The sequence below is a fragment of the Talpa europaea genome, assembly GCF_964194135.1.
Source record: "Talpa europaea genome assembly, chromosome: 13".
In the NCBI taxonomy this organism is placed as follows: Eukaryota; Metazoa; Chordata; class Mammalia; order Eulipotyphla; family Talpidae; genus Talpa; species Talpa europaea.
This window is the reverse complement of record NC_140080.1, coordinates 69,458,882-69,471,612: the sequence shown is the minus strand read 5'-3', so window position 1 is coordinate 69,471,612 and position 12,731 is coordinate 69,458,882. Positions and strand designations below refer to the sequence as shown.

The 12,731-nt window shown below is 33.6% G+C and overlaps 1 protein-coding gene across 5 annotated transcripts in view; it reads left to right on the top strand.

Annotated features, from left to right (window-relative positions):
- Positions 1–12,731, top strand: part of NOL4 (nucleolar protein 4) — a gene marked incomplete at both ends in the record, with an annotated part of 302,349 nt that overhangs the window by 167,345 nt on the left and 122,273 nt on the right. For all 5 annotated transcript variants that reach the window (XM_084251768.1, XM_084251767.1, XM_084251765.1 and 2 more), the window contains one exon: positions 9,709–9,992. In XM_084251768.1, the coding sequence (XP_084107894.1) occupies positions 9,709–9,992 (284 nt within the window). The remainder of the gene's footprint in view (positions 1–9,708; positions 9,993–12,731) is intronic.

Genomic DNA, 12,731 nt, shown 5'->3' with positions numbered 1-12,731 from the left:
ATTCCTTTGTTGACCAAACTGTTGTAAAATGGCCAGTTGCCTGATTTCTTAGAAGTGTAGTTCCTGAGGCCAACAGAACCTACCAATGGAGAGAAAAATTGTGAGTAGTGTCACTTTCATGCTTGGAAAGGCTTGTTTTCCAGGCTGATATTTTGGCTAAAAGGAAGCAGTTGCAAGTAAAATAGTGGATTAGAATATATAGCACATCCTGAAAGGTAGCCCCCAGGCTCATGCACAATCTCTCAGTGATTAAAATAGCTGAATTTTTAGTAGTTCACTTTATCATTTTATAAGGTTCATAGTTTGTCAGTGATGGAATATATAATAATAGCATCAACTCCAAGGGAAACACGTTAATTACTTCATTGTTTACTATGTTGATTCCCTTAATTAAAATTAATGTTAGGTGGGAAGAAAAGGGTAGTATATAAAACATTTTGAGTTTCATTTTTACTAGTGTTAAAGGAAAGAAGAGCAAGGAATACAGGAACAAATGAAAAATAAATTGTGTACAATCTACTAAGGAGAAGTAACTACCTCTTTTAATTAAAGGTATCTAATAGAATTGCTCTGGCATAGGCATGTTGGCATGTTTCTCTATGTTCTGTACTTTGGTAACTTGTTGGCAAACAGAGTAGTCAGATCAACATGTGAATGAAACCTCTATTTATAACCATATCCACCCTCCTTTCTTTGCTTGCCATTCTATTTATTATCTCACTGAGCAAACCTGGGTTTGTGGCCAAGTAGGATGATTAATACCAATGAGTAAATTCACACTGCATACTTGATTATTAAAGTCACCTTTATTATAGTTGTTTTTAGAGGGACATTGAATGGATGTCAATATTTTAAAATCCATGTCCTATTATGGAAGATTTATCAATATCAGTATCATTCTTCCACTAACTTCCATTAAAAAGTCCTCTGAGTTTTTCAAGTGTCTGTATCACTTATGTTATGCAAAAGAAACTGTGTATAAAGTGTCCTCAGATTGTCTTTGTTCTAAGGAAAATGTATAACTAGACTTACTGCTTAAAGTCTTGTCCATTTAGTGGATTTTATTTGAGCCTATTCATGAAAGTGATTGTACAATTGTAGAGTTTTTCAGAATCAGAGAAACATGACTGATAATTTTCATTTTCAATTTTTCACTAGTGTAAACTAAGTAACCCTTATGTTATTATAAATGCAGATGAACTTGCAATGTCACCATGATTAGAAGACTGCAAGCTGACCAATTACATGATATTTATAGCCAAAGACAACTTCATTTGACATCCAGGGATGAATGATATCAAATAACATGATTTTAGAAAACTTGATAATTTTTAATGTTTTCATGAAGAATTTCTTTTAATGTGGTCATAGACAGATTGACAAGGAAACTATTATATTGCAGGTTTTGAGCAACCTGCTTATTTGCCATTGGGACCTGACAGAGATATTTCTATTACACGTCCACTCTATGAAGGAGGACTTAACATGCCTAAATATAGCACTTAGTGGACTGGATGAACCCTACTCATGAAACTGCCTTCTTAGAGGTAAAGAGGTCAAGTTTTAAGAACTACCTTCACATTGAAATGGGTGTATCAATACTCCACAACACTGGATGCTCTCTCACTGAGGATGCAAGCCCCTATATTTTATAGTTAGCTGCTATCCTTTGTCATCATATCTTATCAAGGCAGGCACAAGTCTCCTATTTTTGTTCTTCTGATCTTTTACTATGGTTTCATCATCAGTGGAACTATGGCGATGTCTAATAGGACATGGTTTGGCAGTGAAAGTTCCTATGCACTAGATGTGATACAGAGCAGGAGAGTTAATGGGTCTTGGGTCATGACAGTGAATGAAAGGAAATTCATTGTTGTTGTCTGGTTGGACAGAACTCAGAAAAATACATCAGGCAGAACAATGGCTGATTTGGTCAATTAAGTGAAGAAATTAGGATCGCAAACAGGCCATTGAAAAGGTTAATAGACAAAAATAAAACCAAGGTCACTAGTAACTTATCACTGTGAAATAAAAACAAGGGGAGTTCTGTGAGGTAGACCCAACAGTATTTGCTGCAAGGAAAATTTGAAGAAAGTGAAGGTCCATGTAGCTCGTTAACATTTGTATGCTATTAACTTTCCAGGATAAAGGGTTTCCTGATTTATAATTGGTAATGTTTAAAAAAAAAAAAAAACCTCTTAAGTTGTTATTTGATTAAATGCCAACTTATGGGAAAGTCCTTTTGGATCACATAAGTTTTAGCTTTAATTAGAATATTTCTTTTTAGAATGACTTACCCTAAACCTGTCATTTTTTTCCATTTAACTGAGTTATCACTTTGAGATAATTCATAATAAATCCCTGAACCACTTTTTCTACAAATTGTCAAATCATTTTCTAATAGAATGACTTTATAATAATACTGTATGACATTGTTTCTTGTTTCTATTGCTCATTTAATGTGTTTATGGGACATTTCTCTCCTTTGATTAGCTATCAGCTTTCTTTAAAAATACCAAATTACTGTATAATGATTATTTTAGATTCATTTTAAATTTAATATGCTATTGTATCATATATGCTGCTTGCTACATGGATCATAACATCAAAAAACAGACAGTATCAATGTTTTTAGCTTTAAATTGTGGCCATAATTAGATTCATAAGTAAGTTACAATATATGAATACATTGGTGACTGTATCAGATTATTATTTATAATGTTGTTTCATTACCAATTTATATATATATATGTACACACACACTTAAATACATACATATATACATACATATATGAGAGAGGGAATGAATATCAACTTAGTGTAAAGCACTAAGCTGGTTCTATAGAGGAGCAAAAAAACACATAAGATGGAAAATATAAACTTTAGGAGGACTTAGAATCTGATTGATAAATAGAATATAGATTTTAATATAAAAGTTAGAGTACGGGTTTGAAAAAACCTATGGTATTTATGATTATTATGGTACCATTTAATTAAAAATATTAATATGGTATCTAGTTCAGGATCACTTATCTTAGAAGCTATGGACCAACTTATGGGTTTATGACACACACAGTTATATACATACATACACACGTACACATATACACATAATTTTCACTTACCTCTAATTCAAGTTTAATATCTCATTGTATTGTGAATGCAGGGGTTAAAACAAAAAATGCAGGGGTTAAAAAGAATCAATGAAAAGAACTGAAGAGGTATTGTGAGTGCAGGTATTGTGAATGATCTTGTCAACAATATCAAAGACATTGTCTGTAATTTTCTATAAAATATATATGTATTTGAAATCCTAAACAAGCTAATGGGTAAACATGAAAGTAGTCATTTGTAATTTATTTGGACAATTAAGAAGTCATTGATGTTATTACATTGACAACTATTTTAAAAAATAATTTAGAAGAAAGACTTGGATGAAATTTTTGTTATGTCAGTTGACTGTGTTTCCAAGATAGAAGAGTGATATACTCTCAGACTACACTCACACAATCAGTGGACTTCTGCAAGTACATGCCCTGGGAGAACAGTTAATGATTGCACCTGTGATCCAGAAAAATAAATATACAGTAAAATATTCACAATTCCCTATGATATACTGTTTCCTGCTGCCATACATAGAATGTACTCTATTCCTGTCCTATTCAGTTTTTTTTCATTGATTCTTTTTTTTGCTGTGCTGAATTGAAATCACCCCCATTATCACTGTCATACACTACTACATATACTTCACCTTCTTCAAATTGTACCTCTTATAAAATGTCCTTCCTGATACTGTCCTCATGCCCAGTGATTGGTAGATGGCTTTTCTTTCTCTGAAGAACATTGTTTATTCATTGTGCCTTATTTAAATCTTACATTGGATAGATATTATGTTCTACCTTGTTATAATAAAGAATAAATTCCATATGGATGCTCACTGTACCAAGATGAATGTCTAGCACTCAATAGGTATCTGGTTAATTTTTTTAAAGAAAAGAGTATAATATATTTTACTTCCCCATTGATAGCTCAGAATTAGTTTTTTAATTATTTAATTAACCTAAACCTCAGTATGGGTTTTATCATTTTAAAATCAGTGTATTTTATCCTTCTATCAGTAATTGCATATACCTATAGATACACATATATGTTTATTATCTGTAAACATCTCATTAGGGTGAGTGTTTTAATTTCAAAATGTAACATCATTCTTTTAAATGTGTTTTAGATAGTATTATCAAATAATATATCATCAGGTTATATTTAGCAACTACAAACAAAACTTGAAGATTGCATTTTTGATGATATTTGCAAAAGGTTTTATGGTATTGTGCAAGATCTCAGTACTTAGTAATTTAAGTTTTTGCATATATGAAAGCAAAGGTAAAATACAGAACAAGGATTTGTTCTGTTTAATTAAGTTTAAAAAACTGCATTACAGAAAATGAGCAAAATAGAAACTTGAAAATGGAAAGGTCTTCAGAAGGATTTGAAAAAGGGAAATGAATGATGAAGGAACATTGAAGTGGCTAATACAGATGAACAAAAGGGCCATAAAGACAAAAACAAGTCAGGGAGTAGGACTTGGGGCAGGGACAGGGTAGGTGAGTGCTTCACAGCATTAGTTTAGACTTGATTATGTTTTGTGTCTTAGAGCAGAGGGAGTCATAGTGTGAGATGAAGCCTAGAATGGGAGCTTTCATTTTAATTATAGGGGACCCTTGAGTTGGGAGAAGACAGCAGAGATCAGGAGTAATAAAGCAGAATTACATTTAAAATCTGTTGAAAATGGATTTTGAAGGAGTTTTTTCTTATTTGGGGGACATTAAGATATTAATCTCTTTAAGCAAGGTTATTTAAATTTATATTTTGAGTTTAAAAGTTAGTTTTATGGTTATATAAAAGGGAAATTTACAAAGGAGGTATCAAAAGATGAGGTAGAAAACTGATATATTTGGGGGGAAATGGTTAAAAAAAAAACTTTTTGGACCTGACCTGGGCTTTAAGACTACATTTCCAAGCAATAGTCTTAAAATGAGAGTGAATATATATATATATATATATATTCTTATTCATTTTGCCTAAGGCACTTGACCAAAAGTCTATAATGAAGAGCTACTGAAAGTAATTGAATAAGAAAGTAGGTCAGGTACTTTGGGAGATTTCAAATGTATACACATCTCATACATACAGATATATACACACTTAAGTACACATGTAGATACACACAGATGTCCTATATAATGTTATAGGTTAATTCAATTTATTAAGAGAGAGCTAATTTTTCAATAAGATACTGATTAAACTATTTTGTAAAAAATGTTGATGGGGGCCTCCCCGGTGGCGCAGCAGTTGAGCGCTGGGTTGCAAAGCTGCCCGCAGCCTCTGCTGCGCCGGTTCGATCCCCGGCTGCTCCCCGGCCACTGAAGGAGGGTCCCACATGGCTCACAGACCTCTCCTGCCACCCGCTGCTCCCCTCAGCAGTGTACTTCGGTCCTTCTGCCTGCTCTGCTCCCCGCTCTGGCTCTGGTGAATTCTCTCACCCTCCGGCGCTTCTGACTGTACCCAGTGCTTGTTTAAATAAATAAATCTTAAAAAAAATAATGTTGACGGACACATTATAAATTATTTAAACAAAGAGCATTTTTAGGGTCTGTACTAAATGGTGGAAGGAATGAGAAATAGGGAATGAGAAAGAAAAGGAATAGTAAATCCATTATGAGTAGTTTTGCTACACCTTATAGATAAGACCCACAAATGACCTAACTTGGGCAATCCTCTCTGCTACTCTAAAGCAGTCCCATCAAAACAACAGAACAAGTGTAGCCACACATCTAACTGCCCTCCTGATGTCATTAGATTCCACATTACCTGCCATCGTATTCCACATTCTCCCCTGTTGCTAGGTACCCTGGGCACTCCTGACATCCAAAACTCCAGGTGTTGCTTTTCTTTGGGACACAAATACAGTCTTTCATTGCAATGCTGTGCCAGGTTGAACTTGAAAGAAGCACCATCTCTCAGGGTCTGTGAACCTGAAGGTCAATCCTACAGACCTAAACACTACTCCTCCTGTGTAGCAGAAGTCAGCAGCCCACACATCACCTACTACTCAGGATGGAGCAAACTGTGTTGGGTAAGGAGTCAGTTTTCCCCTTTAAAGCAATAAGCTAATGTGAATTGGTTACAACAAACAACATCAAAATACAGACAGCATTGTTTGGCTTTCAATTGTAGCAGTAATTAGCTTAATGAGTAAGTTACAATACACAAATGCCTTAGGAGGCTGAGACTGTGGTTTTTAAATTTGAAAGAAAAAAGAATCTTTAAAAAAAAGATTCTGGTGGCACAAGGGATTAAGACATAACAAATGAAGTGATCTGCAGCCTCTGCTGCACGAGTTCGATCCCTGGCCCGGGAGCTAACCATATGGCACAGCAGACCTCTCCTGACTCACCTGCTGCTCCCCTCAGCAGTGTACTCTGGTCTATCTGTCTGTTCTTTTTCCCACTCTGTCTCTGGTGAATCCTCTCACCTCCCACACCTCTGGCCTGTACCCCAGCTCTTGTATGCATAAATAAATAAATCTTTAAAAAAAGAGAGAATAAACATTATTAATGTGGTTATATGAAACTAGACAATAAAAAAGTCAATTTATCCTCAGTTTAATGTCTGTTCACTTCTTTACATTGAAATTTTCTAATACATTAAAAACTTTGTATTAATTTTGATTTACAAAATAGTGGCAAGTGACATTATTGGCTCTTTTACCATTTAAATTATGAAAATTTGAATTTATATTTGATACAAATAAGTAAATCATTTGCTTGTTTTTCATAAAAAATCCTGATTTACTCAGGAATGAAATCTCTAAGCTATTGAGTTTTGTTACCTTGGTAACATCTGGAGTGAGCTGTTCTGTCTAAAAATATTTTCTTTTTTATTGTTTATATTTTGTACCAAAATTATAAATACATGATTTTTATTAAAGACCCCTGATAGCTGATGTCTCTCTTAACTGAAAAATGAGTGAATGTTGCACTATTTACTAAGTATGTGTGATGATTACAGATTAAAGAAATGGATGTAACATTAATTTTCAGCTCTAATAGATACTGGATTTTTTTTCTGGTAATGTGGATTGCATTTTAAAATATAACCTCTTAGAGTTACTCATTCTTTTTAAATATTGATAAAAATTTCTTCCAGGAAATGTTTAATATATTTTAAAGGATTTTATTACACAAAAGTAAAATCACATTTTCTTCATGAATTAAATAATTGTCCTTGAGTACATCCACTATGCTTTTCTCTGGAATTTCTTAGAAGTAACACAAATGACCTTTCACACTTTTTTAGCATACAGATTTGACTTGGCATTAAAAAAATGCACACATTCTTTATTGCTTATATAAATATTTTCACTAATTCTGTGTTTCAAAAATTTTAGATATCTTATAGTTGAAAGGATGTTTCTTGCTTCTCTAACTGTTATGTAAAGAGCCCTGTTATATTCTTTGTGGCCAATTTCCTAATTATGTGTTTTCTCTCCACATGAAGACTTTATTTGAATGGGTACAATGAAAAGAGTAATTTAACTGTTGAGTCTTGCCATTTGAACACATTTAAACTTTTTCATAAAATATTTTGGAAAATTGTTTAAAATATTATTTTATGAAAATTTACCTTAATGTCCTTTATTTTCATCCTCCTGGGCCCAGGTATAGTCTATTATCAGTCTTATATGTTCTGTTCTTATGCTTTTTCTAGTCATTCCCACTTTTTCTGTACTGCTGCTGCTTCCAACACACTATGATGCCTTCTAGGTCTCTTACCTGGTCTCCCCAACTTCAATTTTTTTACCTGCTTACCAGTCTCCTCCTCACAGTTAGGGTATTCTTTTTAAACATATTTTTTTTTCCCATATCAATTTCAACATCAAAATGTATTTGCAATCAAGGTGAAGTCCAAGCTCTTTGATACACAAAGTAGTCTCCAATGTATGTCTCCTTTTTTAAGTCTTTCTTTTTTCACTGTATTTTGTACTCAGCACTTGAATCTCACCTCTGGATATGCATCCTTTTCTCTGTAGCTTTCTAGGTGGGGAACTCTCTCCCAGCTTTACCTGGTTAAGGTTTATTCATATTTAGGGATTCAGCTCACATGCCACCTTCTTTAGGAAGACTTCTGAGATATCTCCATCCCTTGTGTTTAATCACATCCTTCCTTGTTCTGTATTTTAATTGCATGTTTGTTTTTCTGTCTCTTTTAATTATCTGTGAACTTGTTGAAGGTAGTGTCTCTATAGGTAAAAGATTTACCATCCTTTTAGCCCAGACTAGGAACTCAATAAATTCATAGTTGAATAAATGAACAGGTGAGTTGTATTACACCTTCACAATTTAAATGTCATTTCATGGATTTAAATTCACTAGGAGACATTAAACATGTCATTTTACCCTACAAAAGAATACTTTTGAATACTCATTAATCAAACCAAAAATTACAAATGCCTAGTATGATTTTACTTTTACTTACTCATATTACATGGTTTCATCCAAAACCCCTAAATTAAATCAAACAGTTTAATATACTTGTCATTACTGTCTTTTAAAATTAACAGCAAACTCTTATCATATATGTAAGGGTGAAATGAAGGGAAATTGAAATTTGTTTTACTTAAACTTTTGTTTTTATTCTCAGGAAAAAGTCATTATTATACCTATTTTTTTAAGTGAACTTATTATATTTTTAAAGACAAAATTTGGCTTAACTCTGCTTCCTCCACTCCCTTCCCTGTTTTGGTTTTTCTTTCTATAGCTGCCTCATTTTTGTTATTAGGTAATAAAGAATATTAGATGATCCAGTACTATACAATTAAAAGGAAATCCATATAATAGTTTAGGCTATATCATTTCAGTCTTTTCTCTTTGTGCCTGTGCTTTTTCTTTACAAAATTGAGATCATATTCACAACATTCTCTTGTAGCTAGCTTTTTCCATTTAATGCTTCATAATTCACATTTCCCCACATCTTTAAAATAGAGCATTGAGTATATCCATAATATTCTAATTATTCCAATCTATATTAAGTTAATTTTCTATTTATGGCACTTTATGTTATTTCTAATGTTTCACTAGTATAAACAGCACTGGTATAAATAAGTATCTTTTTACCACCACACAGAGAGATACACAGTGATTAAACTCATTAGGATTAAAAGTCTCAGAAGTATAATCACTAGAACAAAGTTTATAAGCACTTTTAATGTCTTAAGCCCATATTAAATACTCATAAAGTTAGAGCCAATTATACCTCACTGGCAGGATAGATGTTCTTATTGGAGAATTTTCTCAAAATCTAGGTATTTTCAATGGTGAAACAAAAGTTATCTGCAAACTAATTTATCGTTATCATATTATCTTTGCTTGCATTTATATTTCTTTGAGATTTCATTGAAGATTGAACTGTTTAGTCTATCTTATTATTTTACTTCACTTTTTCTTATGCCTAAAGGTGCCTAGTAGATTAAAAATAGCAATGATTGCTAAACACATTTATTGCTAAGGCTAACTGCCACATTGCCTGTAAAACTAGTTAGCACAATGCCAAGCACATGATAGGAGCTCAATAAATGATAGTTGAAGTAGAAACAGAATAACATATTAATTAAAATCAAAATATATATATATATTTTTTCTACAACAGATGATTCTGCTGCAGAGAGCTTTAATGGCAATGAGACTCTGGGGCACAGTTCAATTGCTTCAGGGGGAACACACAGCAGGGAGATGTGCGACTCCAATGGTGATGGCAAAACTGGGCTGGAGCAGGACGAGCAGCCACTGAACCTGAGTGACAGTCCCCTCTCAGCACAGCTGACTTCAGAATACAGAATAGATGAGCACAGCAGTGATGGGAAAAACAAATACAAGAATCTTCTAATTTCTGACCTCAAGATGGAACGGGAGGCTCGAGAAAATGGAAGCAAGGTAAGGTCACATTATAATTTTCAGATAATTTTTAAACTGGTCATGAAGGTCACAAAAAAATATTTATACCAGAGCTGAAGATTATTGTCACCAAAATGTGTTAAACAAGTCCCATTAATACATTACCAAGAAACTTCTAACCATGGATGTATTGTGTTCTTACAATATAAGTAGAAAAAATATCAGAAGTAACTTTGAGCAAAATGTAAAGCTGTTGGTGTGTTTTATATAGAAAATCTCTTGATTTAATATTTCTTGTTTATATAATCTTATCGATCTGTCTCTGGGAGTTTGTTGGACTCAGATGTGTACCTTTAGTCTCAGAACATAATTTTATACCACAAAAAGATCACTATTAATTTCGCCTGGATAGGTGTATGTAGCAATAAAGTTACAATTAAATGCTTGCGTTTTCTTTAGAGACCTGGGGGCTTCATCAGTTATTTATTCTAGGAACATAGGAGAACTATGTTATTATTCTGGATGGAAGTATAGATTCAATAACGACTTTGAAAAGTAATTTATCATAAAATGTATTATACAAAAGACAGAAATATGAGACATAACTAAATTTCTATATTATTTTTATTAGAAGACATTATAATCCTCCCTATTTCCAATTGATTTCTTAAAAATTAAGGTTACATATTTACTAGCTTGAGGTAACCCATGCTGATGATTTTTCTCTGTAATTTTTCACCGTATGCTGTTGAACACATGAGGAATTTCATGGAAAATGCATTTGACTTTCTCCACCTTCTAGTTTAGAGCTGTATAACTTTTTTTTTCATTTAGATCCTAAAAGCAAAATGTCTTAATCTGGATTAATTTCTGAATTTGCTGAGGCACTTTGTTTCCTAAATTGACTCCACTTAAATCCTCTCACCTGCCTGAGGGTATGTTGTTTTATCCTCTTTTAAGCAAGTCAGTAGACATTATCAGAAACTTAAGTACTTTTGCCTGAGGGAGACTGCTACAACTTTGACTATCTTAACTGTACAAATAGCCTCTTCAGTGGCATAAAGCCAAATCACAAACACAAATGATTTTATATTCACTAACATGATTTCAATCACTGTTACATTTTACAGAGCAATATAACCTTTAAATTTCCCAGTCCTTCACATAACTGTCTTTAGAAAACTCAGTCATAAAATGTTCTTTTTGTATGTTATGTATCTGCTGATATTTTGTTTATAAAATGACTCAATGGTTTGTTTTCTCTTCTTTGACCACTTGCTCAATATTACCAAAGGAATGACACTCATTAAAACACACTCTTGCATGTAATAAGCCAAATGAAGTTACTTTTCTACCTTTATTAAAAAGGATTTATCAAAAGCACAGAATGTAGGCTGCACGTGAGGAATAAAATCAGAAATACACAAAGGGTGAAGGAGAGACCCTTGAGGAATGGAATGTTAATGGTTTGGGAAAAGAGGAAATACTGCTCCAGCCCACTGAGGAGCAGCCAGAGAGGAAGAAGAAAAAATAAGAAGGGTATAGTATACAGAAGCTGAAAAAAAAAAAAAAATCCATTTTTCATGAGAGAGAGAATGGTTAGCTCTACTGGACAATGCCGAGAAACAAAATAGGGTGAAGATAGAAAAGAAGTGAATTTGTGTGAACAGTTTTGGTAGCACAGAGGAACCAGAGTCCAAAGGGCCTTTTTATTCATTCCTTCAAAAAGAGAATATTAAATATCTCTCACCCTCAGAGCAATGGAATCAGTAACAGAGACAACTCAAAGAACAGTCTTTATTCAGAAAACTGATAAATATTTTGCTAAAGAATATATATATATAAAGTTTCTTATAAAAAATAAGCAAATATCTATCCTGCTTTAAAACACTGAGCATTTAGAGTAAGAAAATAGTATTTCTATTGAAGTAATAAAAGGAAGTGAGTCTTAAACTTTAAAGGAAAACTAATATTACCATTTTTTTTTTCTTCAGAAAATGTCTCCTGTTAGACACCTTGAAGGGCCTGAAATATAGACAGGAAATGCATAAGCTAGTGAACCATTGGCCTTTGGGAAGCTGGGTATGATTTTGTAACATGGCATTAGAGAAGGAACCTGGCTTTATTATGCAAGATAAATTATTTGCACTAATTAATTCATCAAGTATTTAGTGAGGTGCTCCTACATGTAATGCAGTTACAGAAAGAGAGAAAAAATATGTAAATAAATAAAGATTTCTCACCCTCAAAAACTCATAGTCAAGCAGGAAAGTTAGGCAAACTTGTAAAAAAAAAATCTGATTCCATATGTAACATGGGTATGTGGTATGTGGCAGAATAATTGAGAAGGGCAAGCAGAAGTTATTTAGATGGGTAGCATTGTTATAGGACAGGGAGAGGGGCAGCCCAAGCCCCGCAAACCTGCCTATTCTAAATGGGTTCGGCCATCCGCTGCATCAACACAAAACACATGAGACTAATGGGAAGGATCTTTAATAAAACTAGGAAACAATACAGGTAAGGCAAAGAGTCTAGTTTTTAAATGAAGCACCCAAAGTTACCCGTCCCCTTGTGGGTAAAAGTCCATCCATATGGGATCGGCCCAGAACAAGGCCCCAAGGCCTGCCACAAGTCTAAAACATCTTCCAGTGGGGACCCACAGAAAAGGGTCACAAACAGCCGGACAAGCCCGGAAGGAAAAGAGCAAAATCAACATTAAGATAAAAGCTGCCATTGTCCCCTCCCCATGGGTCTCACCCACATCTGTGTCACCCAGTC